Source organism: Hypanus sabinus, chromosome 13 (assembly GCF_030144855.1).
Source record: "Hypanus sabinus isolate sHypSab1 chromosome 13, sHypSab1.hap1, whole genome shotgun sequence".
In the NCBI taxonomy this organism is placed as follows: domain Eukaryota; kingdom Metazoa; phylum Chordata; class Chondrichthyes; order Myliobatiformes; family Dasyatidae; genus Hypanus; species Hypanus sabinus.
The window spans coordinates 84,445,890-84,472,890 of record NC_082718.1 but is presented as its reverse complement, the minus strand read 5'-3'; the positions used below and the strand labels follow the sequence as shown (position 1 = coordinate 84,472,890).

The window sequence follows — 27,001 nt, the reverse complement described above, 5'->3', positions numbered from 1 at the left end:
GACTGATGCACCATCAATAACTCTTGGAGATGGGAGGCAAACAATAGACTTTTATTAGCTGCAGAAGTGACCACAACATCTCGGAGACTGAGGGAGGAACAGTGCCTCCTATCGCCTTTATACAGGGGTCTGTGGGAGGAGCCAAAGGAGCAGTCAGCAGAGGGGCATGTCAGACAGGTATACACATAGTTTACCACATTCACCCACCCTTTGTTTTAAAAGAGAGACCCCATGGGGCGAAGTTTCTCACAAGTATATTTACAGGATAAGTCTATCAGGTGGTCAAGTCTGTCGCTGCGATCTACATAGCACCGGTGACGGTGGTTGTGCTGGCTCCGGCCTGACTTGAGGTGCCAGCCCGTTAGGTGTCAGTAATCCCTAATGTGTGTGCCTGGCGCTCGGTATGGGAGTGTTGTGAGGAGTTTGCATAGGGCTTGGTGTGCGCGCGGGCCTCAGCTGAGAGGAGAGTGTGTGCGGGGTCTCGTGGATATATATATATGTACATCTGTGGGTACAGGGTTCATAGTCACCGTGGAGTGTTCGGGGTAGGGGTCTGGTGCTCCTGCGGGCGCCAGGTCGCAGACGGAGACCGGGTCCTCCCGGCCATCAGGTAAGACCACATAGGCATACTGGGGGTTCGCATGAAGTAGGTGAACCCTCTCGACTAGCGGGGAGTATTTATTGCTCCTCGCATGTTTCTGGAGCAGCACTGGCCCTGGGGACATCAGCCAAACTGGTAGGGTGGTTCCAGTGGCAGACTTCCTGGGAAAAGAAAATTGTGGCTCATGAGGGGTGGCATTGGTGGACGTGCATAACAGGGAGCGGATGGAGTGGAGTGCCTCCGGGAGGACCTCCTGCCAGCAAGAGACTGGCAATCCCTTTGACCTAAGGGCTAAAAGTGTTGCCTTCCACACTGTGGCATTCTCCCTCTCCACCTGTCCATTCCCCCGGGGATTATAGCTCGTGGTCCTACTAGTAGCAATGCCCCTAGCCAGCAGGTACTGGTGCAGCTCATCAATCATAAAGGAGGACCCTCTATCACTGTGGATATAGCAGGGATATCCGAACAGAGTGAAGAGCTGGCGCAGGGCTTTTATGACGGATGTGGCAGTGGTGTCGGGGCAGGGAATGGCAAAGGGGAACCGCGAGTACTCATCGATTACGTTGAGAAAGCAGACATTGCGGTCGGTGGAGGGAAGGGGGCCCTTAAAGTCGACACTCAGTCGCTCAAAGGGGCGGGTGGCCTTGATAAGTTGTGCCTTTTCAGGACGGTAGAAGTGCGGTTTGCACTCAGCGCAGACTTGGCAGTCCCTGGTCATCGTCCTGATGTCCTCAAGGGAGTACGGCAGGTTCCGGGCTTTCACGAAATGGTAAAATCGGGTGACCCCCGGATGGCAAAGTTGTGCATGAAGGGCGTATAGCCGGTCAAGCTGTGCGCTGGCACACGCTCCCTGGGATAGGGCATCAGGGGGCTCATTGAGCCTTCCAGGCCAGTACAGGATGTCATAGTTGTAGGTGGAGAGTTCTATTCTCTACCTCAAAATTTTATCATTTTTGATTTTGCCCCGCTGTTGGTTGCTGAACATGAACGCAACTGAGTGCTGGTCAGTCAGCAAGGTGAACCTTTTGCCGGCAAGATAGTGCCTCCAGTGCCTAATAGCTTCCACTATGGCCTGGGCTTCTTTCTCCACCGCGGAGTGTCGAATTTCAGGGCCTTGAAGGGTACGAGAGAAGAATGCTACCGGCCTTCCTGCCTGATTGAGGGTAACAGCCAGCGCGAAGTCAGAGGTGTCACTCTCTACTTGGAAGGGAATGGTCTCGTCCACCGCATGCATCGTTGCTTTGGCAATGTCCCCTTTAATGCAGCTGAAGGCCACGTGGGCCTCCTCTGAGAGGGGAAATGCGGTGGACTTGACCGGGGGTGGGCCTTGTCTGCGTAGTGAAGGACCCATTGGGAGTAATAGGAAACAAGCCCACACACCGTTTGAGGTCTCTGAGGGTGGTGGGGAGAGGGAGTTCCAATAGTGGGCGCATAAGTTCGGGTTTAGGGCCAATGACCCCGTTCTCCACGACATACCCAACGATAGCGAGTCGGGTGGTTCCGAACACACACTTGTCCCTGTTATAGGTAAGGTTAAGAGCTTTGGCCACTTGGAAAAATCGTTGGAGGTTGGTGTCGTGATCCTGCCAGCCGTGACCGCAGATGGTGATGTTATCCAAATATGGGAACGTGGCCTTCAGTTGGCACTGGTCCACAATCTGGTCCATTTCCCTCTGGAAGACAGAGATACCATTCATGACACCGAAGGGGATGCGCAGGAAGTGATAGAACCTGCCGCCCACCTTGAAGGCGGTGTAGGGGCAGTCCTCCGGGCGGATGGGGAGCTGATGGTAAGCGGATTTCAGGTCTATGGTCGAGTACACCTTGTACTGAGCTATCTGATTGACCATATCCGCGATGTGGGGTAGGGGGTACACGTCAAGCTGCGTGAACCTATTGATGGTCTGGCTATAGTCTACGACCATCCTATTTTTCTGCCCGGTCCGAACAACGACCACCTGGGCCCTTCAAGGACGTGCTTGGCTCAATGATCCCCTCCCTGAGCAGCCACTGCACCTCCGACTGAATGAAGGCCCGGTCCCCCGCGCTCTACCTTCTGCTTTTAGTTGCCACAGGTTTACAGTCGGAGGTCAGGTTGGCGAACAGCGGTTGGGGAGAGATCTTGAGGGTGGAGAGGCTGCAAGTGGTGTCAGTAGCGCGGCCGTTGGCATGGTGTTGGGTGGGATGTGCAGGTTGGTGTGTGTGTGTGGTCAGTAGCGGGGTATATGATGAAGTCCCACAAAACTGAGGATTTGACAGTGATTGGCAGGAGGGGCCCGTATTACTCCATTGTCACACTTTTCAGGTGGCTCTGGAAATCCAGCCCCAATAGCACAGGGGCACACAGTTGAGGCATGACCAGTAACACAAAGTCCCGATATTCTGTGCCCTGCACCACCAATGTTGCTACACAACCTCCCCGGATGTCTGTGGAATGCGATCCAGAAGCCATGGTGATCCTCTGGCTTACCAGCTGTGTCACGAGTCCACAGTGTTGCACCGTGTCCGGGTGAATAAAACTCTCAGTACTGCCCGTGTCAAATAGGCAGCTAGTCCTGTGCCCCTCCACCAGGATGTCCATCATTGACCTTGCAAGCTGGTGTGGAGCGCTTTGGTCGAAGGTTACGGAGGCCAGAGTTGAACCGCCGTCTTGGTGTCCGGTAAGCACTCATGGGTCGGAGGAGGGGCGAGGTGGTGCCAACAAAGATGGCCACCCCCATGCATCGCACAAGGCGGGCAGGCAAGATGGCGGCGACCAAGATGGTGACCCCCATGCTCCGCTCGCGGTTTAGACTTACAGGCCGTGGCAAAGTGGCCCTTCTTTCCACAGCTGGAGCAGGTAGCTTCTCGGGCCGGGCGGCGTTTTCGGGGGTGCTTTTTGAGTCCGCAGAAGTAACTGCGCGGACTTGCGACTGGCAGCAGCTGTGGTCGATTCGCCAGAGGGTTGCGGGGGAGTTCACGGACTCGCGAGTGGCAGAAGCTGTAATTGATTCGCCGGCAGGTGGCAAGGTCTGCAGTGTCCATGGGGCCGGCCGGAGATTGCGCGGCTGGACAGCGTCAGCATTGTGCAGAGCAACCTCCAGTGTGTCGGCCACTCAATCGCCGACTGTAAGGTAAGTTCGGCGTTTTCCAGCAGGCGCTGGAGCACGTACACTGACCCGATCCCCGTAACGAAGGCGTCTCGTACCAGGAGCTCCGCATGCTGTTCCGCCGTCAGTCCCCTGCAGTCGCAGGCCCGCAGGAGTGTCTGTAGGGCCCGGACAAACTCAGCGCTCGACTCTCTGGCCCGCTGTCGCCACGTCGCTAAGCAATGTCTTGCATAGACGGTGTTCGCCGGCTGCAGGTACTGTCTTTTGAGGGTGTCCAGTGCCCCTTGGTAGGTCGGCAGGTCTCTGATCAGGGAGTATACTCGCGTACTGACCCTGGAGAGGAGAACTTTGTTCATGATAGTAGGCTCAGTCACGGGAATCTCTTCCAGGTACAATTGGAAGCATGCAAGCCAGAGTTCAAAGGCAATGGCTGCTTCGGGAGCTTGAGGATCAATGTCTAATTTTTCCGGTCATAAAATGCTCTCCATGTTTTAAATTTGCAGCTAATAAAATTGATGCACCGTCAATAACTCTGGGAGACAGGAGGCAAACAATAGGCTTTTATTAGCTGCAAAAGTGACCACAACCTCTTGGAGACTGAGGGAGGAGCAGTGCCTCCAATCGCCTTTATACAGGGGTCTGTGGGAGGAACCACAGGAGCAGTCAGCAGAGGGGCGTGTCCAGACAGGTATATGTAGTTCACCACAAGGACACAGCCTCAGAATAGAGGGACGTTCATTTAAAGTGGAGATGAGGAGGGATTATTTTAGCCAGATGGTGATGAATCTGTGGAATTCATTGGCTTAGGAGGCTGTGGAGGCCTAGGTATTAAGGCAGAGGCTGATAGATTCTAGATTAGTAAGGCATGATGGGATATGGGGAGAAGACAGGAGATTGGTGCTGAGAGAGAAATTGATCAGCCATGATGAAATGGTGGAGCAGACCCAATGGGCTAAATGGCCTAATTCTGCTCCTATATCTTATGGGTCAATTTGTAATTCTGCCTTCAGAATGTTGTGGAGGCCTCAACAGTGTCACATGACATCATGGGAGCAGGTGGTGGATATCACAAGTCCTGGCTATGTGACCACTGACGTGAGGCAGACAAACCATGAAGTGTATTGACAATGGCTGGGGTTACCTGTCTTGTAAGGACACTGCCCAGAAGAAGGCAATGGCAAACCACTTCAGTAGAAAAATTTGAAAAGAAAAATCATGGTCAAAGACGATGACTGCCCACGTCGTATGACATGGCACATAATGATGATGATGACAGATAGGTCAGAACCTTACTTGTGAAGGAAGGAATGTTAAAAATTAGGGGGCATGAATTTAAGGTGAGACGGTGAAGTCCAAAGGAGGCAGGATTTTTACACAGAGTGGTTGTGCCTGGAATGGGCTGCTAGTATTGTAGGTGGAAGCAGATATGATAGCAGTGTTTAAGAGGTTGTTAGGAAGACATATGGAAATGCAGGGAATATAGATCATGTACAGGCAGAAGACAATTAATTTAATTTGGTATCATGTTCGGTGCAGATACTGCATTGTGGGTCGAAAAATATGTTGCAGTACTGTACATATGTTCTCTGTGTCAATGTTGACTTTTCTTGCATGTGGTCATTTTTAAACTTGGAGCAGAGAATATTCATCAGTAACCTTCTCCATCTCCTTTTTAAACCCCCTTCCTAAACTCAAGGGCATTTTGATTGAATTGTGCCAATCCTGTTGCTTGCCAGGCTGAGATCCTTTACCAGCTGGGAGATGGCACAGTTGTTCAATAAATAGGCTGAATTCCTGTCAGGCACCTTCCACTCATTTTAATTCAGCATCATGCAGGCAAGGAAACGAACATTGACAGCTTCTCCTACACCACTGGGCACTGGATAAAGCTCTGAGAACTTTGGCCATGTTCTTCTGGGGCATTTGCTATTGCAGACATGTTGGTTGTGGGCAGAGAACCTAATCAGCTCCATCATGAGCACTAGCCTCCATTGTATCCAGGACATCTTCAAGGAGCGATGCCTCAAAAAGGCGGCATCCATCATTAAGGACCCCTTGGTCATGCCCTGTTGTCATTGCTATCATCACTTAACCACACATCACTCAGCAACAACACCAGTGCCAAGCTGTATGGGTCCTAATGCCCTTCCCTTGGACAACATCGGTGGCGTGGAGAGGGGAGACTTGCAGCTTGGACAACTGCCGGTCTTCCATAATAAAACCTTGCCCAGGCTTGTGCCCTGGAAACTTTCCAAGGTGCAAATCCATGGTCTATTAAGACTAACGGAGGTCTACTACTACTGCTATAATCAGGAATGAAGTACAGAAGCCTGAAAGCACACACTCAATAATTCTGGAACAGCTTCTTCCCCTCTGCCATCTGATTTCTGAATAGACATTGAATCCATGTACACATCTCACTACTTTTTAAAAACGCAAAAACGAGGAAATCTGCAGATGCTGGACATTCAAGCTACACAAACAAAATGCTGGTGGAATGCAGCAGGCCAGGCGAAGGGTCATTAGTCATTAGTCCTGATGAAGGGTCTCGGCCCGATACGTCGACTGTACTTCTTCCTAGAGATGCTGCCTGGTCTGTTGCGTTCCACCAGCATTTTGTGTGTGTGTGTGTCAGTACTTTTTATTTCTTTTTTGCATTACCTATTTAATTTAACTGTGTAATGCATATGTTAATTACAATTCATGTTTTTTTCTATTATTATGTATTGCATGGTACTACTCCCACAAGTCAACAAAATTCATGACATTTGCCGGTGATATTAAAGCCGGTTCTGATTCTGAGATATGCAGGGCACTGTTTAAACTGAAAACTGAGAGGAAAACCAGGAAGAGAGTGGGTCTGCAATCTTAGCACTTCTACTCTGAATCTCTGAATTGGAGAGAGTAGTGTCTATGTCTGCATGCTGGAGGACACTCTGTAGAATTATCTTTGAACAGTTCACTGGAGATCCTCTGAAAGAAGGCTTCTCATTGACAGAGAGCTGAAATTCCCAGTTTCGGCTGAGGACATTGCCCCGAGGAACAACAGCAACAGAACAGATCAAGGAACCTTTGTGAATGGAACTTTTGTCTGAGCTTTTCCTCAGATGAGAAATACTGGTGTCTGTGTATTAGACAAAAATCACATGGGAGCCTGGCCATTCACTATATTTATCTGAGCAGATGACCAAGAGCACTAATGAGCAGATGACGGGACTGTGTGCTCATTATTGTGAAGAGATCTCTGGATAAGTACTGTATTTTCCTCATACCTTTATTACTGAGTCTTCTTGGAAAGATCATATTATTTTATTTCTTCAGAACATGTGAAGTAGGAGCAGGAGTAACTGTGCATCCTTCAGTACAGACACAAGAATCTGGAGGTGCAGGAATATGGAGCAACACACAACAAAGCTGGAGGAACTCAGCGTGACAGGCAGTATTGGAGGCCAGGAAGAAATTGTCAACATTTTGGGTCAGAATCCTTCATCTTGACTCAGATTTTGACCTGAAATGTCAATAACTTTTCTTCCTACTGATACTGAGTCCTTCCTGCATATTGTGTGTTGATGCAGCCCTTCAGGTCTGACTTGCCATTCATAAAGGTCATAGCTGATCAATTCTATTTGCTTGCAATATCCTTATCCCTTCCTTTTTCAGAAAGTCATCAATATCCGCTTTGAATGAACTTAACAACTACGTCTCCCTTGCCCTCTTGATTAGAAAATTCTAAAAATTCTCTGTCCTCTGAGTAAAGAAGTATCCTCTTATCTTAGTCCTAAACAGCCTGAGCCTTAAGGCTAATATTTCAATATTACTATTCATCAGGATAGGATGAAATTAGTATCATGCCATGGAGAAAGAAATTTGTGAATAGCAGAATGCACTCAGATATAACAATACATTAATTAAACATTAACAAACAAAAACAGATACACAGCATATAAAAGGCAAGGAGCTGTTCAAAGGAGGAAAGAGAGGGTTAAGATCGATTGGCAGATCTTTGGCATTTGAGCATATGATTGTCACTGGTGGTGTTGCATCTCACTCTAGGGGTCACCTGAGTGCGGCAGTGCTACTGTCTATGTAGGAATGTAATAGAACAGTATTAAAAACAGTTTCTATGAATACAAGGATGAAAAGGCATTGCATGTTTATTCCTGTATATAATTTACTTTATTATGAATGGTTAATTTTGATATTAAAAAGAACACTGGAGAGGAGATAACTTGGAAAATGTGTATCTTGGTTGGTTGATGGTTGTGTTGAGTTGTTCTTCAATCTTGCCAACCCATTTGCAAATATTTCATCACCATACGAGGAGAGGTCAGTGATGCATTTGGAGCAGTCCAGATATTTTGGGTTGGATGAGATTATGAAGCTGAAGGAGTTTACACAATAAGGGACAAAATTGTGGAGTAATTTGAGAGTGATAAATTTAAAACAAATATTTTATATGGAAGTCAGTATTGATTAGCAAGCATAGAAGTGAAGAGTGAATGATGTGCTTTAAAATAGTAGAGTTTTAGATGGCAGTATTTTCGAGGTCTGAAATGATTGAAACCATCCAGGAGAGCTTTGAAAAAAATTCAGTGAACAGACAACAAAGGTCAGATTCTCAACATCGAGGAGTGTTTGATGGCTCTGGGCCACTATTCACTGGAGTTCAGAAGAATGAGGGGTGACCTCATTGAAATCTATTGAATGTTGAAAGGCCTTGATAGAGTGGATGTGGAAAGGATATTTCCTGTGGTGGGGGTGTCTAAGACCAGAGAGCACAGCCTCAAAATAGAGGGACATCCTTTGAGAAGAGAAATTTTTAGTTGTGGAATTCATTGCCACAGGTGGCTGTGGAGGCCAAGTCTTTGGGTATATTTAAGGCAGAGGTTGATAGATTTTTATTTAAAAATTTTTTATTGAATTTTCAAATAGGTCACAGAAAGAAAAAAAATTGTCAACCCTTCCCCCCTCCCCTTAACCCCTCCCCCCAACATATCCCTATAGAAAAAAAAAGAGAAGAAAGAAAGAAAGAAAGAAAGAAAGAAAGAAAGAAAGAAAGAAAGAAAGAAAGAAAGAAAGAAAGAAAGAAAGAAAGAAAGAAAGAAAGAAAGAAAGAAAGAAAGATTGATTGATTGATTGCCTGGATATCAGAAGATCCCCACATGCTCCATGGAGTGCATAATAGCTTTAATATGTACATTTAATTCTTTCCCCAGATAACCAATAATTTTATCTTCAGAGCACCTATATATTTAATCCTATCTTTTGTAAATAAGGGCGCCAAATTTTCAGAAATGTTTCATATTTCTTAAATTATAAGTAATTTTTTCAAGTGGAATGCAGCCAAAACTTTCATTCTTCCAGCGATCTATATTTAAGTATGAATCGGATTTCCAAGTAACTGCAATAGCCTTTTTGGCTACTGCCAATGAAATTTTTATGAATTCTTTCTGATATTTATTCAATTTGGATTTTGATTTTATCCCTTCAATATCGCCTAGTAAAAATAATGTTGGATTATGTGGAAGTTGTATTCCAATAATTCATTCTAGTAAAACTCTTAAATTTGTCCAAAAAGGTTGAATTTTAAAACAAGACCAAGTAGAATGTAAAGAAGTACCAATTTCTTGATTACATCGGAAGCATTGATCAGATAAATTTGAGTTTAATCTGTTTATTTTTTGTGGTGTAATATATATTTGATGGAAAAAGTTATATTGTACTAATCTTAGTCGAACATTTATTGTATTTGTCATACTGTCAAGACATGATCTTGACTAACTTGTTTCATCAATTTTAATATTCAAATCAGTTTCCCATTTTTGTCTTGACTTATGAATTCCTTGTTTAATTGCCTGTTTTTGAATCAAGTTATATATGCCAGAAATATTTTTTTTAATTTTTCCTTTATGAATTAAAGTTTCAATTTCATTAGGTTTCGGCAATAACACTGTTTGACCCAGTTTATCTCTTAAATAAGCCCTTAATTGGAAATAACGAAAAAGAGTGTTATTTGATATTTTATATTTATTCTTTAATTGGTCAAATGACATTAAGATACATCCTTCAAAACAGTCTCCTGTATATCTAATCCCTTTGTGAAACCAGTTATATAAAAGTTGATTATCCATTGTAAAAGGGATGTTTATTTTGAATTAAAGGTCTCTTTGCTAATAAAGATTTCTTTATCTCATCATCAACATTTATCTTATTCCATAAATCAATCAAATGTTTTAGTATAGGAGATTCTTTCTTTTCCCATATCCATTTAGATTCCCATTTATATATAAAATCTTCTGGTATATTTTCTCCTATTTTATCTAATTCTATTCTAATCCATGCTGGTTTATCTTCATCAAAAAAAGATGCAATAAATCTAAGTTGATTTGCTTTGTAATAATTCTTAAAATTTGGTAATTGTAACCCTCCTAGGTCAAATTTCCATGTCAATTTTTCCAACGATATTCTTGACATCTTACCTTTCCAAAGGAATTTCCTCACACATTTATTTAACTCTTGAAAAAACTTCTGTGGTAATTGTATTGGTAGTGTTTGGAATAAATATTGTAATCTAGGGAATATATTCATTTTTACAGCATTTACTCTGCCTACTAATGTTATTGGTAACATCATCCATATATCAAGATCCTCTTGAATTTTTTTCAATAATGGCAAATAATTTAGTTTATATAAATTCTTTATATCATTATCAACTCTTATACCTAAATACTTTATACCATTTATTGGCCATCTAAATTGAGTTATTAATCGGCATTGACTATAATCTCCTTTAGTAAGGGGTAAACTTTCACTTTTATCCCAATTTATTTTGTACCCTGATATTTTCCCATATTCTTCCAATCTAGAAGATAATTTATGCAATGAATGCAATGGGTTAGTTAGATAAATCAGAACATCATCAGCAAATAAATTAATCTTATATTCCTCCTGATTAACTCTGAGACCCATAATATCTGAATCAGTTCTAATTAATTCAGCTAATGGTTCTATTGCCAACACAAATAAAGCAGGTGATAATGGACAACCTTGTCTAGTTGAAATTGTTAACTGAAATGATGTTGAAATTTGGCCATTTGTCATCACTTTAGCTTTGGGGTTAGTATTTAAGGTTTTAATCCATTTTATAAAAGATATTCCTAATCCATATTTTTCCAATACCTTAAATAAAAAATCCTATTCCAATCTATCAAATGCTTTTTCTGCATCCAAAGCAACTGCCACACTCATTTCTTCCCTCTTTTGTGCCAAATGAATTATGCTAAGTAACCAAGTTACATTATCTGCCGATTGTCTATTTTTAATAAATCCTGTTTGGTCCATGTGTATTAATTTTGATAAGTATTTAGATAATCTATTAGATAAAATCTTTGCAATTATTTTATAGTCTGTGTTCAACAAAGAAATAGGTCCATATGATGTTGGCTTTAAAAGATCTCTGTCTTTTTTTGGCAATACTATTAAAATAGCTGTTGAAAAAGATTCTGGAAGTTCATGCGTTCTTTCCGCTTGGTGTATTAGCTCCATAAAAGGAGGAATTAATAAACCTTTAAACTTTTTGTAAAATTCAGGCGGAAAACCATCTTCTCCTGGAGATTTATTACTCAGAAGTGATCCTAGAGCTTCTTCGACCTCTTTTAATGTAAAAGGCACATCTAATCCCTTCTGTTCTTCTGAATTCAATTTTGGGAGAGTTACTTGTGATAAAAACCTTTCTATCTCAACAATATCATTTTGTGATTCTGATTGATACAGTTGAGAATAAAAAAAATAAAGTTTCATTGATTTCTAAAGGTTTATAAGTAATTTTATTTACACTTGTTCTAATTGCATTTATCGTTTTGGAAGTCTGGTCTGTTTTTAACTACCAAGCAAGAATTTTGTGTGATCTTTCACCTAGTTCATAATATCTCTGTTTAGTTCTCATAATTGCTTTTTCTGTTCGGTATGTCTGAAGTGTATTATATTGTAGCTTCTTATTAACAAGTTGTCTTTGTTTTTCTTCTGTCATATATCTTTGAGATTCTTTTTCTAATTTTGTAATCTCTTTTTCCAATTGATCTATTTCTACCATATATTCCTTATTAATTTTAGAAGTATAATTTATTATCTGGCCTCTCAAATATGCCTTCATCGCTTCCCATAATATAAATTTATCATCAACTGAATGTGTTTGTATCTAAAAAAACTGAATCTGTTTTTTCATAAAGTCACAAAAATCTTGACGTTTTAATAATATTGAATTAAATCTCCATCTGTAAATTGATCCTCCTTATCCATCATTATCATTGTCATTATCAAGGGGGAATGATCTGACAATATTCTTGCTTTACATTCCATACTTTTCACTCTGTCTTGAATATTCGTTGATAGTAGGAAAAAATCTATCCTTGAATAAGTTTTATGTCTATTTGAATAAAATGAATAATCTCTTTCTCTTGTTTTAATTCTTCTCATATATCAATCAAATTTAAATCTTTCATCAATGATAAAGTTAATTTTGTTACTTTTGGTTTTGTAACAACCTTTGTTGACCTATCTAAAACTGGATCTAGACAAAAATTAAAGTCTCCACCTATTAATATTTTATCATGTGCGTCAGCCAAATTCAAAAAAACCTCTTGTATAAATCTTACATCATTTTTATTTGGTGCATAAATATTCATAAGAGTCCATAGTTCTGAAAAGATTTGGCAATATATAATTACATATCTTCCCGCAGAATCAATTAATACATTTTGTACTTTAATTGGTAAAGTTTTGTTGACCAAAATTGCAACTTTCCTCGCTTTTGAATTAAATGAAGCTGCTATAACATTTCCGACCCAGTCTCTCTTTAATTTCTGATGTTCTATCTCTGTTAAATGTGTTTCTTGTATAAAAGCTACATCTATTTTCATTTTCTTAATATATGTTAAAATTCTTTTTCTTTTCACCGGTTCATTAAGCCCATTAACATTAAAACTTTAAAAATTCAGTAAATTAATCATTATTTTTAACAGGGTTACTCTAGTCTATAATTATACATAATATTTCAACTCTCATAGTACCTTGGGGAATTATTTTAAAATTCTCCATGTTGCTATGAGTCTCCCCTCCAATCATCCAGGCAAAGAAAGAAAGATAAAAGAAAAATAGAATCTAAAAAAAAAAACCCCTGCTAATGTTGTGGATGAAAAAAAACACAACATTACCCCCCTCCGTTGTGCGGGTCATGGCAATCGCCGTGATTACACACGTGAATCCCATAGCGATCGATCCAAAGTTCCCCCAGCTCCCCGTAACAAGAAAAAAGTATATATAAGAGAAGAAAAAATAATATCACTACTCTCGATTAATATTTCTCAAATTTTTACCTTTCTCCCCCTGTATCATACAATTAAAGGTATATTTAAATATTCTTCTGTCCTTAATGTCCATCAATTCACTTCACTGTCCCCGTCTTCATCTTTAATCTGTTTCACTTTTAAATCTTTACTGTGTCTAGCGAACATTTGGGAGTTCTTGTGCAAACTCCTCTGCAACCCGATGATCAGTATAAAGTCTTCTTTTTCCATCATCCAAAAAAATTATCAGTGTCGCCGGGTGGCGCAACATAAATTTATAACCCTTTTCCCATAAAACTTTTTTCGCTGGCTTAAATTCCTTCTTTTTCTTCAAAAGGTCTTAACTTATATCAGGATAGAAAAGAACTGCATTCCCTTCTATCATCAATGGCTCATTTCTCTTTCTGGCACATTGGGCAGCTGCCTTCAGGATCTTTTCTTTATCTTGATATCTTAAGCATTTTATCAAGATTGGTCGTGGGTTTTGATCAGATTGAGGTTTTGGTCTTAAGGCTCTGTGGACCCTTTCGATTTCAATCAACTGGGTTCCCTCTTCCATTTCCAAATTTTCTGGGATACATTTTTGAAAATTTTTTATTGGATCCTCACCCACTATCCCTTCTTTAAGACCAACAATTTTAATATTATTTTGTCTACTAAAATTTTCAAGCATGTCTATTTTTTCCATCAGTTGTTTTCTTTCTGATGTCCAGGCAAGAATATTATTTTCCTTTTTATTCACTCTATCAATAGTGTCTCCCATTATTTCTTCCAGCTTTTTAACTTTCTTGTCCATTTTCTCCTGTTTTTTAACCATTTTATCAAACAGTCTTCACATTTTTAATATCCTCTTTTATTATTTTTAATGTTTTTAATTAATTTAATTCATGCATTATTTGCGCCAAAGCTTCCCTTATGTCTCCAGAATATCTACCACCTCGAACCTCTTCCTGTTGTTCTTCTTTTACCTCCTCATCTTCATCTGTATGTTCCAGAGAATCCGAATCCACCTCGGGTTCATTTTCACTTCCACTTCCAATCGTAGCTGGGATTTGTAGTTCTAATTGCTCATGTTTGTGCATGCCCTTTCCTGCACGCACGCGCAGTTCCTGTTGTTTCTTCTTGGAGACTGTTGATGTTGCCGCCGATTCCTGTTCTGTATCGCCGGAGGTAAGATGCACTTGAGTCCGAGGCTTCTTCATGGTGGCTGGGCCAGCTTGTACTGTCTGCAAAGTAGTAGTTTTCTTCTTTGTCTGTTTAGGAGGCATATCTAAGGAAAATCCTGAGTAGTTTAGATGTAGTTTTTAGAAAATGTTTACTAACTTCTCTTCACTTAAACATTAGTTTATTAGTTTTTTTACGGGAGAGCTGGATTTCCACGTCTCGATCCTACGTCATCACGTGACGTCCCCTGGTTGATAGATTCTTGATTAGTCAAGGCCTGAAGGATACGGGGAGAAGGCAGGAGATTGGGACTGAGAGGGAAAATGGATCAGCCATGATGAAGCGATGGAACAAGCTTGATGGGACAAATAGACTAATTCTGCTTCTATATCTCATGGTCTTATAGAATTCGATAATGTTATAGAGGTGGAAGTGGAGGGGTTGACTGATGGCCTTGACATGCAGTCTGACACAATCAGAATTAATTGTGACACCAAGAGTACAAGCAATCTGTTCAATTCCAGTACAGTTGCTAGGCAGAAGGATGGACCTTGTACCTAGCAAATAGCATTTGTGATGGGGCAAAGGATGATGGCTTCTTTCTTTCTGCAAGTTAACTGGAGAATGTGACTCGTCAATGAACATTGAATGGTTGACATCCAACATCAATGCAGACTTAGGATCCATGAAGCTAGGGGAGATGTGAGGTAGTGTACTATCAGAAACTGGTGCCACATCATTGGACCACATTTCTGAAAGGGAGCATGTAGATGAGAAATAGAAGAAGACCAAGCTCTTACCTCTGAGAATAAACAGGTGACTCGGTAGCTTTGGGAACAGAAGGCAACTGGATTGGAATCAGCCCTTGTAAATTGAACAATGATGGTAATACATTGGAGAAGAAAGACATTCATCATGGTCATAACCGTCTTCATGTACCATGTCTTGTGATTTAGACAATTGTGGTGTTTCTCTACAGAAGTGGTTTACCTTTGCCTTCAATCTGGGCAGTGTCTTTACAAGACTCTTCCAATACTCTTCAGAGATTGTCGTCCTGGTGTTAGTGCTTGCATACCAGCACGTGATATGCACCAGCTGCTCATATGACCATCCACCACCTGCTCCCATGGCTTCATATGACCCTAGTGGGAGAGGGGGTGCAAGACAGATGCTACACCTTACCCAAGGGTGAGCTGCAGGCTAGCAGAAGAAAGGAGCGCCTTACACCTCTTTTAGTAGAGATGTGTCCCAGACCCGCCATTTGTGAAGATGTGCTTAACCATATCAAAGTTCAAAGTAAATTTAATGTCCAAAGTGCATATATATCATCATAGACAACTGCTTGGTTTTCATTTTCTTGTGGGCATTCACTGTAAATACAAAGACAATAGAATCAATGAAAACCAAAGCAGGATATGTGACCAATGTCCTTCATGATTAGAGCTGCATTGGTATTGTAGCAAGGCAGGGCGTCTGACTGGAGGGATCAAACTAGTTGCTCAGGTTAAATCTGGGAGTCTGCAGTATATACAAGAGAAGAAGGAGGTTGGAAACAGGTCAGCTGTTTTCAGTGGCTGGACTAATGGTGGCTTATTTTAGGAGAGGTGTTTCATGATAGTAACGAGCACTATCACCTAACATGAGACTCGGGAACCATCAGCAGTCAACATCAGTTACACTCTAGTCAAGCCTCAAACCCACTTTTCAAACCAAATAGTATACTCTTCCTGCCTCTTTCATATTTTGATATAATCCCCATTCTTTTGTAGAACACGCTGACATGCCTCAGGATTGGTAAGCATCACTTTAAGGTGGCCTTCACTTCTCATTGTAAAATTCCGATGAATGGCAATATAGAATTTTAATAAACTTTGTATTGCAATGAAAGAGAAGATTGGTGGCAGGGGTTGGTTGCTTGTTCCTAAGGTTTTTGCACCAATTGGACCAATATAAAAGTGAGGCACTTAGCAGAAGCAACATGCAACCGCGCGCTGATGGTGTCACCTCGACTGGTGATGAAACATTTGCTGCATGACTTCCAGGCTTGGTGAACAACCCTGCAAACAAACTTTGTATTTCTTAATGAGAAATTCAGAACATTTCAGATTGGTAATCTTGAACATATAATAAAATCACTGAACTCTTCTCAAATATCCACATCCTTTACAGTAAGTTGTTGATGCATGGCTTCCTGGAACAGTCCGCTCTATTTCACATCTTGTACTCCAACTCAGACATAATTACTGACTCTAATTCTCTGATATACCACTGCCCCTCGTTCATTTTCTAAAGTGAAAAACTTTACTTAGATTAATAACTTTTTTATCATATGGTTGTGCATTAAAACATTAAAACATATGGTGAATTATGCTGTTTACATCAAATCAAATCAGTGAGGATTGTGGGGAGCTGTCTTGAAGTGTCACCGTGTTTCTGGTATCAACACATCTCACTAACCCTAACTGTACTTCTTTGGAATGTGGGAGTAAACAGGAACACCCAGAGTGATCCCACACAGTCACGGAGAGAGCATGTAAACTCCTTTCTGACAGCAGTGGGAGTCGAACTCCGGTCGGTGATCACTGGTAGGATAATGGCTGGCACAATGCTTTATAGTACCAGTGACCTGGGTTCATTTCCCACCGCTGCCTTTAAGGAGTTTGTGTTTTCTCCCTGTAACCACATTAGTTTCCTCCGGGTGCTTCAGTTATCACCCACAGTCCAAAGAAAGCCATTTGGCCCATCGAGTCTGCTCCCCCATTTCATCATGGCTAATCCGATTTTTCCTCTCAGCCCCAATCTCCTGCCTTCCTCCTGTATTCCTTCATGCCCTGACCAATCAAGAATCTATCAACCTCTGTCTTAAATATACTTAAAGATTTGGCCTTCACAGCTGCCTGTGGTAAAGAATTCTGCAGGTTCTCCACTCTCTGGCTAATTCCTCCTTGTCTCCATTCTAAAATGGTGCCCCTCTATTCTGAGGCTGCGTCCTCTGAATAGTACTGGTAGATTGGTCATTGTAAATTCTCCCGTGATTAGGCCATGGTTAAATCAGGGTGGAGCAGATCAACAGGCCAGAAAGGCCTATTCAGCGTTGAGTTTCAATCAATAAATAAATGAATAAATAGCGTTACGCTAACCACTATGCTACTGTGCCACTCCAAAAGCAACCAAACCCTCTCACAAACATAACTCTTGCAGAAAATCTCCAGTGGACTCTATTCTATGGTTTGTTCTTACACCTGCTTAATGAAGAGGTTTGAAAGTGAGTAGGCTTCAACTGCTGTCAACTGTTGCTCATCTCATTTCCTCTCTTCACTTAGGTTCCAACGGGCGAGTCGGCGTGATCGCAGCTGGTTCTCTGATTTTGTTCCTGCTCCTCCTGCTCCTGTTCTTCTTATGTTGTTACTGTCTCCTTCACAAGAAGAATCGAGGAAATGAGTGAGTACTCCAGCACGCAGGGATAGGTTCTGATTCATAGCCAGACACACTCTGAATCTCTCAGCTGATTTAAGGTCAGGCTGTTGTCTCCAGTTAGAGTGAGGAGACGAATGTTTTCTTCCATTGCATCAGGCAATAAGAAATAACCCAAAGCAGACAGTTTCTGGATGATTAGAATGTAACAACTCTCATTTTGACTGTGCTTCATAAAGGCAGCAGGATTGGGAACCTGAACATTGAAGGATTGGTGACATTTTGTCAGGTGGTAAATGGTTCAGAGTCACTCTGACTTCATATAATAGACTTGGATGTCCTAAGGTCATGAAACCAGAACATAGGAGAGGTTTTTTGAAGGTAAGGTGTGAATAATGTACAACCTCATATGATTAACACGTAATAGGACACAATATAAAAGATGTAATAATGTGTATGTGTCCTCTATCAGACTGAATTGACCGTAGATGTTGTGTCCTAGCTGTCTAGATGTGCAAACCTGGGCAGTACAATATGGAGAAAAAGCTGTTGACCATGGAGCAAGCTTCCCTCTCCACGCAACTGATGAACCCAAAGGAATGGCAGCGACCAATACAGTTTGGCACCAGTTACTAGGCAACATTGAACTCAATGTAGTGCTACCTTAGGGACTGCAGCTCCAGATTTCTTCCTCATGGTTTACTCCATGAGTGGGTATAGCTGCAAGGCAGCAGAGCTTTGAGATCAGAGTTTTCCTTCTAGATGAGCTGCCAACCATGGCTGACAAGCTCCATCTGCCCAAAGCAACTGGTTTTAAGGTGGCAGTAATCTGTCTTTACCTCTTCTCCTGTCCACTGGACTTAGTAGCTAAGCCACACTTGAAGGTCAGAAGCTGGACTTGGTTGTCAGACACCATTTGAGCCACACACCATTGGAAACGTTTGAACAGTAGTGTGATCTTATCTCCATTACCACACTCTATTGTAACAACCTTAAGGAACCAAGAAATAATGGGGACAAGTCAAAAAAGATATACCGAAAAGCTTTGGATAGTTTTACGTAGAGGCAGGTAGAATCAGATATGTGAAGGTACCCTGGATGAGGCATTCTAGATGAAGAGCTGAAAGAGTTTTCAGGATAGTTTGTTATAGCAGCATATTTTGGCCACTGAGAAAGCAGGCAATTCCAGTGCCTTTTTTTTATATACAAGGAGATAAGATTATAACTAATAACTTCAGACTGAACCATCCCTAGGTATTGGCAATCGTATATGACTGAATTTTACATTTGGGGAAAAAAAAGAATAGGAACATGATGAGTACCTGAAGCTCAGGTCAGGGAAATTATAAGAACAGGAAAGAAGAGCCAACGAAAGGGAACTAGCACATTTGGTTAAGGAATCGATCAGCTAAGATGCAGTGGTAGATATGAAAGGAGAGCTGTCAGAATATGAAGAATAGAGATATGTAATGAATGAGGAAAACTATCATGGGAAGTTTCCACTAGTTGTGGTTAACCAAAGAGTTTAGGGGTAGAATCCAACTTAAAGCATAAAAATGGTCGCCAGGTCAGAAGATCAAAAAAAGGCAAATGACAATGAAAGGATTAATAAAGAAGGAAAAATTAGAGCATGAGATAAAGCTAGTTAGAAATGCAAGAACTAATAATAATTCTTCATATACATTTCAAAAAGAAAAAAAATGATTAGAAAGTGAGTCATGTTCCCAAAGAAAGGGTGTCTGGGGAATTAATAATGGAAAACAAAGAGATGGCACAGTAGCGTGTATGGTTAGCACAGCACTTCACAGTACAGGTGACTCAGGGTTCAATTCCCACTGCTGTCCGTGAGGAGTTTGTACGTTCTCCCCGTGACTGTGTGTGTTTTCCCCAGTGCTCCGGTTTCCTCCCGTGGTCTGAAGATGTACCGGTTCGTAGATTAACTGGTCGTTGTAAATTGTCCTGTGATTAGGCTAGGATTGAGTTGAGGGGCTGCAGGGCGGTGTGGCTCAAAGGGTCGGATGGGCCTATTCCTTGCTGTATATCAATAAAAAGTGAATTAAGAAATTATTTTGCATCAGTCTTTACTGTACAAAATAAAAGCAACAGCTCAGGAATAGCACCAACCTAAGAATCATGAGGGAATAACTCAGGGAAAATAACAATTATCAGGATAGTGGTTCTGTAGTAATTGTTGGAGCTTCAGGCTGAACAGTCCCTGGGTCTTTGACTATATCCTGAAGTCTTAAAAGAAATGATTTAGTGAGATAGTTGATATGGATGGCTTAATTCACCAAAATTCACGGGTTTAAATTCAGAGAAGTAAATATTAGATTGGGAAAAAACATATACTGTAATATTTTTTTATTCAAAAGGGCAGGGTAATAGAAAGCAGAGAACTATAAACCAGTGGACCTAACATTTGTCATAGGAAAATGATAGAAGAAAATACGAAAGAAATGGGGTACTCAAGATAATCAGGTTAGTTCATGGTTTTGTGAAAGGGAATCATGTGTGATTGATTTATATAAGTTTGCTGTAGAAGAAACATGTCTTGTGGATAAAAGGGAATGGGTAGATTAACTTCTTTAATTTCTTAATTCTTTACTTCTTTAATTTCCAGAAGACATTTGATAAGATGCTGTGTCAAAGGTATTTTATGAAAGATAATAGCTCATAAATGATAACAAAGTTGTACGTACAGAAGATTGGCTGGCTAACAAGAAGTAACATAGGAATAAATGTCACTTTTTATTTGCTGGTTGGCAAGACTTATTAAGTGTGCTGAGGGCTCAGCTTTTTACAATTTATGTGAATTTATGCTCCTGAACCAGTATGGATATCCTTATCCACCTCAACTCTGAAAGGATTCCACAACCCAGAGCCCTACTTTCTAGGACACAACTCATGGTCTCAGTGTTATTTATTTGTTTAATTTATGTATTTCCACAGTTTGTCTCCTTTTGCACATTGGTTGCTTGTCCATCTTTGTGTGTATGTGGCTTTTCATTGATTCTATTGTACTTCCCTGTTCTTCTGTGACTACCTACAGAAAAATGAATCTGAAGATAGTATATGGTAACATATACATACCTCGATAATAAATTTACTTTGAACTTATGAATATCTTTGACGAAGGCATCAAAATTATGGTTATTAAATTTGCAGGTCATGATAGGACGTAGGCAGGCTAGAAATCAATGTAGGGAGATTGGACATGGGAATCTGCCAGACAGAGTTTAATGTGGGAAAATGGTCTATTTTTGCAAAAAAAAAATTTTAAATGTGTAGATTAGTTGCATAATTCAAACACAGGTCAGGATCCTCACAGCATGGATCGTCAAAGGCTATTATGTAGGGTATTACAAATAATGAGGAAAACTACCAGAATATTATCTTTATTGTTTGGGAACTTGAAGACAAAAGTAGGGAGGTTTTGTTTCTGTTACTTAGAGGATTGTTGAAGGTGCTTCTGGAGGACTGGGACAGTGAGAGTTTATGAGAAGAAAAAGACCAAGTACTCTGAACTGGCAACTGAAGCTGCCCAGAACGGCTGGAAGACCAAGATTTACCCTATAGAAATGGGATGCAGGGGATTTGTTGCTACATCTACAACCAGTCTGTTGAAGAAAATGGGGGTGAGGGGTTATTCACTCCAACAAGCAATCAAGTCCTTGCCAAGTGCAGCAGAAGAAAGCAGTAATTGGACTTGGATTAAAAGGAAAGACAACAACTGAGCTGCAAGATGAAGACAGGAGGGTATGGACTGAGAGGGATATATCTGGGACCCCAGGTAGCACCGTTGAGCCCTCTGGAGACATCATGGGCTTATCAATGAAATGTCAAAGAAGGAAGGTGCCTACCTAATGAGCCCGATGAGGTACCTACCCTCCTTGTCACCACTCCAAGCCCACTGCCAACATTGAGAGTGCTAACTTATCATAGGGATTGAAACATCAAGTCCTATTAGCTCTACTAATTATATAAGGAAGGATGTAATGCATTTGATGTAGTTCAAAGAAGGTTTCTTCCATTGATATCCAAAATGAATGGGTTATCTTTAGAGGAAAGTTGATCATTTAAAGTTCAAAGTAAATTTATTATCAAAGTACGTACTGTACATGTCACCATATTTTCTTGAAGACATTCACAGTAAATGCAAGAAACACAATAGAATCGGTGAAAGGCCACACCCATCGGGATGGACAAATGACTAGTGTGCAAAAGAAAAAAAATTGCACAAATACAAAAATAAAGAAAAAAGTAATGACATAGTATTAATAGTAATAACTATGCAATAAATGTGGAGAACATGAGATGAAGCATCCTTGAAAGTGAGTCCATAGGTTGTGGGAACAGTTCTGTGATGGAAGAGCGTAGTTATCCCCTCTGGTTCAAGAGAACTATTCCTGAACCTCGTAACCGTGGGTCCTGAGGCTCTTGAACCTACTTTGAGATGGGAGGAATAAGAAGAGAGCATGGCCTGAATGGTGGTGGTCCTTGATGATGGACCATGTGACTGCACTCCATATGGAAGTGCTCAGTGGTGGGGAGAGCTTTACCCATGGTGGACTGGGCTATTTCACTACTCTTTGTAGCCCATTCAAGGGCATTGGTGTTTCTACACCAGGTCATGATGCAACCAGTCAATACACTCTCCACCTCACATCTATAGAAGTTTGTCAATGCTTTAGATGACAAGCCAAATCTTTGCAAACTTATAAGAAAGTCATGCTAGAGTTTTGCCTGTCAGAGTTTAAAATAGTGTGAAAGGACTTGAATGAAACATAATCCATTTTGAGGGGATTTGACATGTTGGGTGAGGATCAGGTATTTCCTCTTTTGAGACAATCAAGAACTAGAGGTCGCACTGCAAATATAACTGCTCGTCCACTTCAAATTGAGCTGAGGTGATTTTTTTCTCTCAAAGGGTCACAAATCTTTTGAATTCTCTTCTTCAAAGGGTGGTGGAAGCATATTTGTTGAATATATTTAAAGTAATTAATAGTCAGTGATTATTGTTGTTGCTGGGGGTGATATGTGAGGCGAGGTTACAGTCAGATCCGGCACAACCTTATTGGTTGAGGGAGCAGATCTGAAGGATTGTATACCCTGTTCCAGCTGTTAACTTGTCTCTTTGTATGCTCCTGTCAGCTGCCTTCTTTGCAGACATCCAGTTAGGGAGAAATTTATCTCTGGCTGCTGACACTAAATCCAAAAGATTCTCTTGCTCTAGCTGTTCCCCTGAAGTAAACAGAATCAAAGGTTCAGAAGTAGGTCACAAACACGAGCAGATGCTGGAAATCCAAAGCAATCTACACAAAATGCTGGAGGAACTCAGCAGGTCAGGCAGCATCTATAGAAAGGATAAAACTGTTGACGTTTCGAGTCAAGACCCTTCTTCAGGACTGAGAAGGAAGGGGGAAGATGCTGGAATAAAAAGGTGCGGGGAGGGAAAGGAAGGCTAGCTGAAAACTGATAGGTGAAACCAGGTGGATGGGAAAGGTTAAGGAGTGGAGAAGAAAGAATTTGATAAGAGAGGAGAGTGGATAATAGGAGAAAAGGAAGGAGCAGGGGACCCAAAGGGACGTACTAAGCAGGTAAGAAGAAGTAAAAGGTCAGAGGGGAATAGAGGAGGGATTGTTCACTGGAGGGAGAAATCAATATTCATGCCATCAGGTTGGACGGTACCCAGACAGAATATAAGGTGTTCCCCTCCACCCAGAGGATGGCCACATCTTGGCATAAGAAGAGGTTATGGATCAAGATGGCTGAATGGGAATGGGAATTGGAATTAAACTGTATGGCCACCAGGAAGTCCCACTTGTGATGGATGGTACAAGTTGATAGTTAATATTCGGGCTCTACTGATCAAAGACACTGTCCTCCCCCAACAGTTCGGATGTAGCTGAAGAAGGAAAGCTGACCATTCTTGATAAAGGTGCTGAATAGGAGAGAATATGCAGTCTCGTCTTGGTTCAAAGTCTTCTGCCAGAGTGAATGGAGCTGTATTTCAGAGGCATGATGTCTACAGTGTTGATAATCTTCAGAGTAATTTGCAATTACAATTAGGAATGTATTTCTTCAGACTAACTATTCTATGGGTATTTTTGATGATAGCAGTTTCACCGGCTAGACAGTATACTCTGCATAATTTATGGATTGATTTGGAAAAAGGGCAAGTAAAGCCAACATAAAGGCAGTTGCAAACTGGAAGTGCCAGTACCTATCTAACATTATGTGCTTTATCTCCCACTAGTTCCAACCAAGTCATCACCGTTCGAGGCAAGCAGGCACGGAGACGCTTGCGTGGCACCATCAGCCAGATCAGCACCAAGCTGCCCAGAATCCCCATTAAGCGGCAGAAATTCCCAAAGGTTGTAGGTGAGCAGCTCTTCACAAGTACTTTCATATTTACGTCACACAAGTGGATATTTCATTTCGGAAGGGAATAGCTTGGAAATTTTTAGGATCTGAATGAAAACAGGAAATTGCGTGAATGACAAAGGATAGCGGTCAATATTTGAATGGGAGGTTTGTAGATTAGCAAAAATGTGAGCTAATGTGGAGCTGTATCTGTGGAGTTTATCTATTGTTTATTTCAGATGGAGCTTATACATCTTATATCTTTGTAAAAAGTTGTGTAGCAACATTTTCATCTATATTTATTTAGTTATTGAGATACGGGACTGAATAGGCCCTTCCAGCCCTTCAAACTGCTGCATAGCAAATCCCCCGATTTAACCCTTGCCTAATCACAGGACAATTTTTACAATGACCAACTGGTACATCATTGGACTGTGGGTTGAAGCCGGAGCACCCAGAGGAAACCCAAGCACTCACGGGGAGAACGTGCAAATTCCTCACAGGCGAGAGCGGGAATTGAACCCCCAGGATGCTGATACTGTACACTGTTGTGCTAACCGTTACACGACCATTTTGCCCAAAGCCTCTCAATTTCAATGGCCCCAAGAGGAACTCTCGTCCTTTTGTTATTTAAGTAAACATCATTCTGAAGAAAGTGAGAATTTTTCTTGATAAGGAACAGCCCTTGGTCTGGAAATTGCTTTACAACTTTCTAATGTTGTTATCATGAATCATAGGAAGGTCATGATTGAAATCCCATAAAGACTAAGATATTCATTGTGTGACCGAAGGGACAGTATAATTGTGTTTCCTCGTGTAATGTCATTCTTTGCTAGCTTTACTGCAAGGTTACTTCTGCTATAAATTCTCAGAGCTGTAAACATTTAGCCTAGCAGCTGTGTTCTTGGCAGCCAGTTCTTAAAAGATCATAACACAATACCAGCAGTAACTTTCAGCTACAGGGGATTGTTTCAGAATGAAGGTACACTGGGAAGGAGTTTGGTGAACCCTTCCTGAAAGAGAGTAAAACCTGGTGAGGCTGATAAGGAACAGTGTCTACAGGAGGCATGTCTTCAAAGCCCAGGACATATCGACTCTCCATGGTGCTCCTTGAGTTGCCAGCAGTATGTGTTTAAAGTTGTAAAATGTCAGATTGAGGATAATGAATATAGTTTGTATGTTTGTCTTTAAATACCAGGGAGTGGGATGGTAAAGTAACACTATTACAATGCCAGTGACCCAGGTGCAATTCTGTCACAGGATTTGTACGTTCTCCCAGTGATCATGAGGCTTTTTTCTGGGTGCTCTAGTTTCCTCCCACGTTCAAAAGACATATGGATCAGTAGGTTAATTGGTCATGTGGGATTAGAACATTAGGAAGTTTTTGACAACAGCAGGCCATTCAGCCCAGCAAACCTTGCCAAATTCCTAGTCACATAGTGTGTTGAAATAACTATCGAGTTTAGATTTGAAAGTCTCTAAGGCACGACTCTCAACTACACATCTAGGTAGTTGGTTCCATGTGTCCACAACTCGCTGTGTAAAGAAATGCTTCCTGGTGTTAGCCTGAAATCTCCTTTAACCAGTCTCCACCTCTGGCCCTAGTGATCCTTGTTGATGGATTAATTTTGAAATAGCAGCTGGCTTCCACTTTTCTTATACTCTTAATGACTTTAAGCACTTCAATCCTGTCACTTCTCATTCTACATCTACTTAGGCTAAAAAGTTTTACTTCTTTCAATCTTTCTTCATAGTTCATACTCTGCAAACCTAGAATAAGTCTTGTCCTTTTCTGAACTCTCTCCAGCATCTTCACACCCTTAGCAAAACATGGAGACCAAAATAGTACACAGTACTCAAGGTGTAGTCTCACAAGCGCATTATACAACTTAGGGAGACTAGCTCTAGACTTGAATTCCACTGGCTGCATTATATAGCCCAACATTCTGTTGACCTTCCTAATCATTCTAGATGTCAACATCATCTAGAGTTTAATATTGTTGAGTCTACTAGGACGCCCAAATCCTTCTCATACAGTGCACTTTCTAACTCAAGACCCCACCCCATTGTGTATTTATATCTAATATTTCTACTTCCTATGTGTAATATTTTACATTTTTTACGTTAAATTTCATCTTCCATTTATCTGCCCACATCTGGATTTTGTTTAGATCTAACTGTATTGATTCTGCTGCCTGAGTGTTATCAGCTTGTCTCCCTAATTTTGTGTCATCTGCAAACTCTACTAGTTTACATGTTATGTATTATCCAAATCATTAATGTTGATTAAAAACAGCAGCAGCCTCAAAACTGATTCCTGGGAACCCCACTTTTAATATCTTCTCAGTGTGAAAATTATCCCCACATTATAACTCATAGTTTTCTGTTTTTGAACCATTTCTGCACCCATTCGCCACTTTACCCTGAAACCCTACCTCCTCTAATTTGATTATTAACCTATTTTGGGGTACCTTGTCAAAAGCCTTCTGAAAGTCCAAGCAAATAGTATCAACCACCCTATTGTGATTATAAATTTTAGTTGCCTCTTCATAGACCATGAGCATATTAGTACAACGTAATTTCCCCCTTCTGAACCCCCACCCCGCTGGCTTTCTGCTAACATGCCCGTTCTTATCAGCTGCTTTTCCTTCTTGTTCTTTATTAATGTTTCCATTATCTTACCTACAATACATATTAAGCTTTCTGGTCTATAGTTACCAGGGTCAGTGCGGTCACCCTTCTTAAATATCAGGACAATGTTAGCCCATTTCCAGTCCGTAGGGATTTCACCAGTCTTCATTGACTTTTAAAAATTATATGTAAGGGGTTTGAATGTAAAATTGGGCATCGGGGGCTCATTGGGCTGGAAGGGCTTGTTACTATGCTGTGTTTCTAAATAAAATAAATAAAAATATTCTAGCAGACCAAAAGAGCTGCTGTTTTCCAGACTAGTGAGGTTCAAAGAGTGCAGAAGTAAACTTCTGCAAAAAGCCGGGAATCAAATCTCCTGTCTGGCCCAAAGAATC

The 27,001-nt window shown here is 41.1% G+C and overlaps 1 protein-coding gene across 1 annotated transcript in view; it reads left to right on the top strand.

Annotated features, from left to right (window-relative positions):
• The window catches only part of scarf2 (scavenger receptor class F, member 2), a 111,075-nt gene that overhangs the window by 65,899 nt on the left and 18,175 nt on the right, over positions 1–27,001 (top strand). The window contains exons 8-9 of the mRNA XM_059988061.1: positions 17,522–17,639; positions 23,869–23,993. Coding sequence (XP_059844044.1) covers positions 17,522–17,639; positions 23,869–23,993 — 243 coding nt within the window. The remainder of the gene's footprint in view (positions 1–17,521; positions 17,640–23,868; positions 23,994–27,001) is intronic.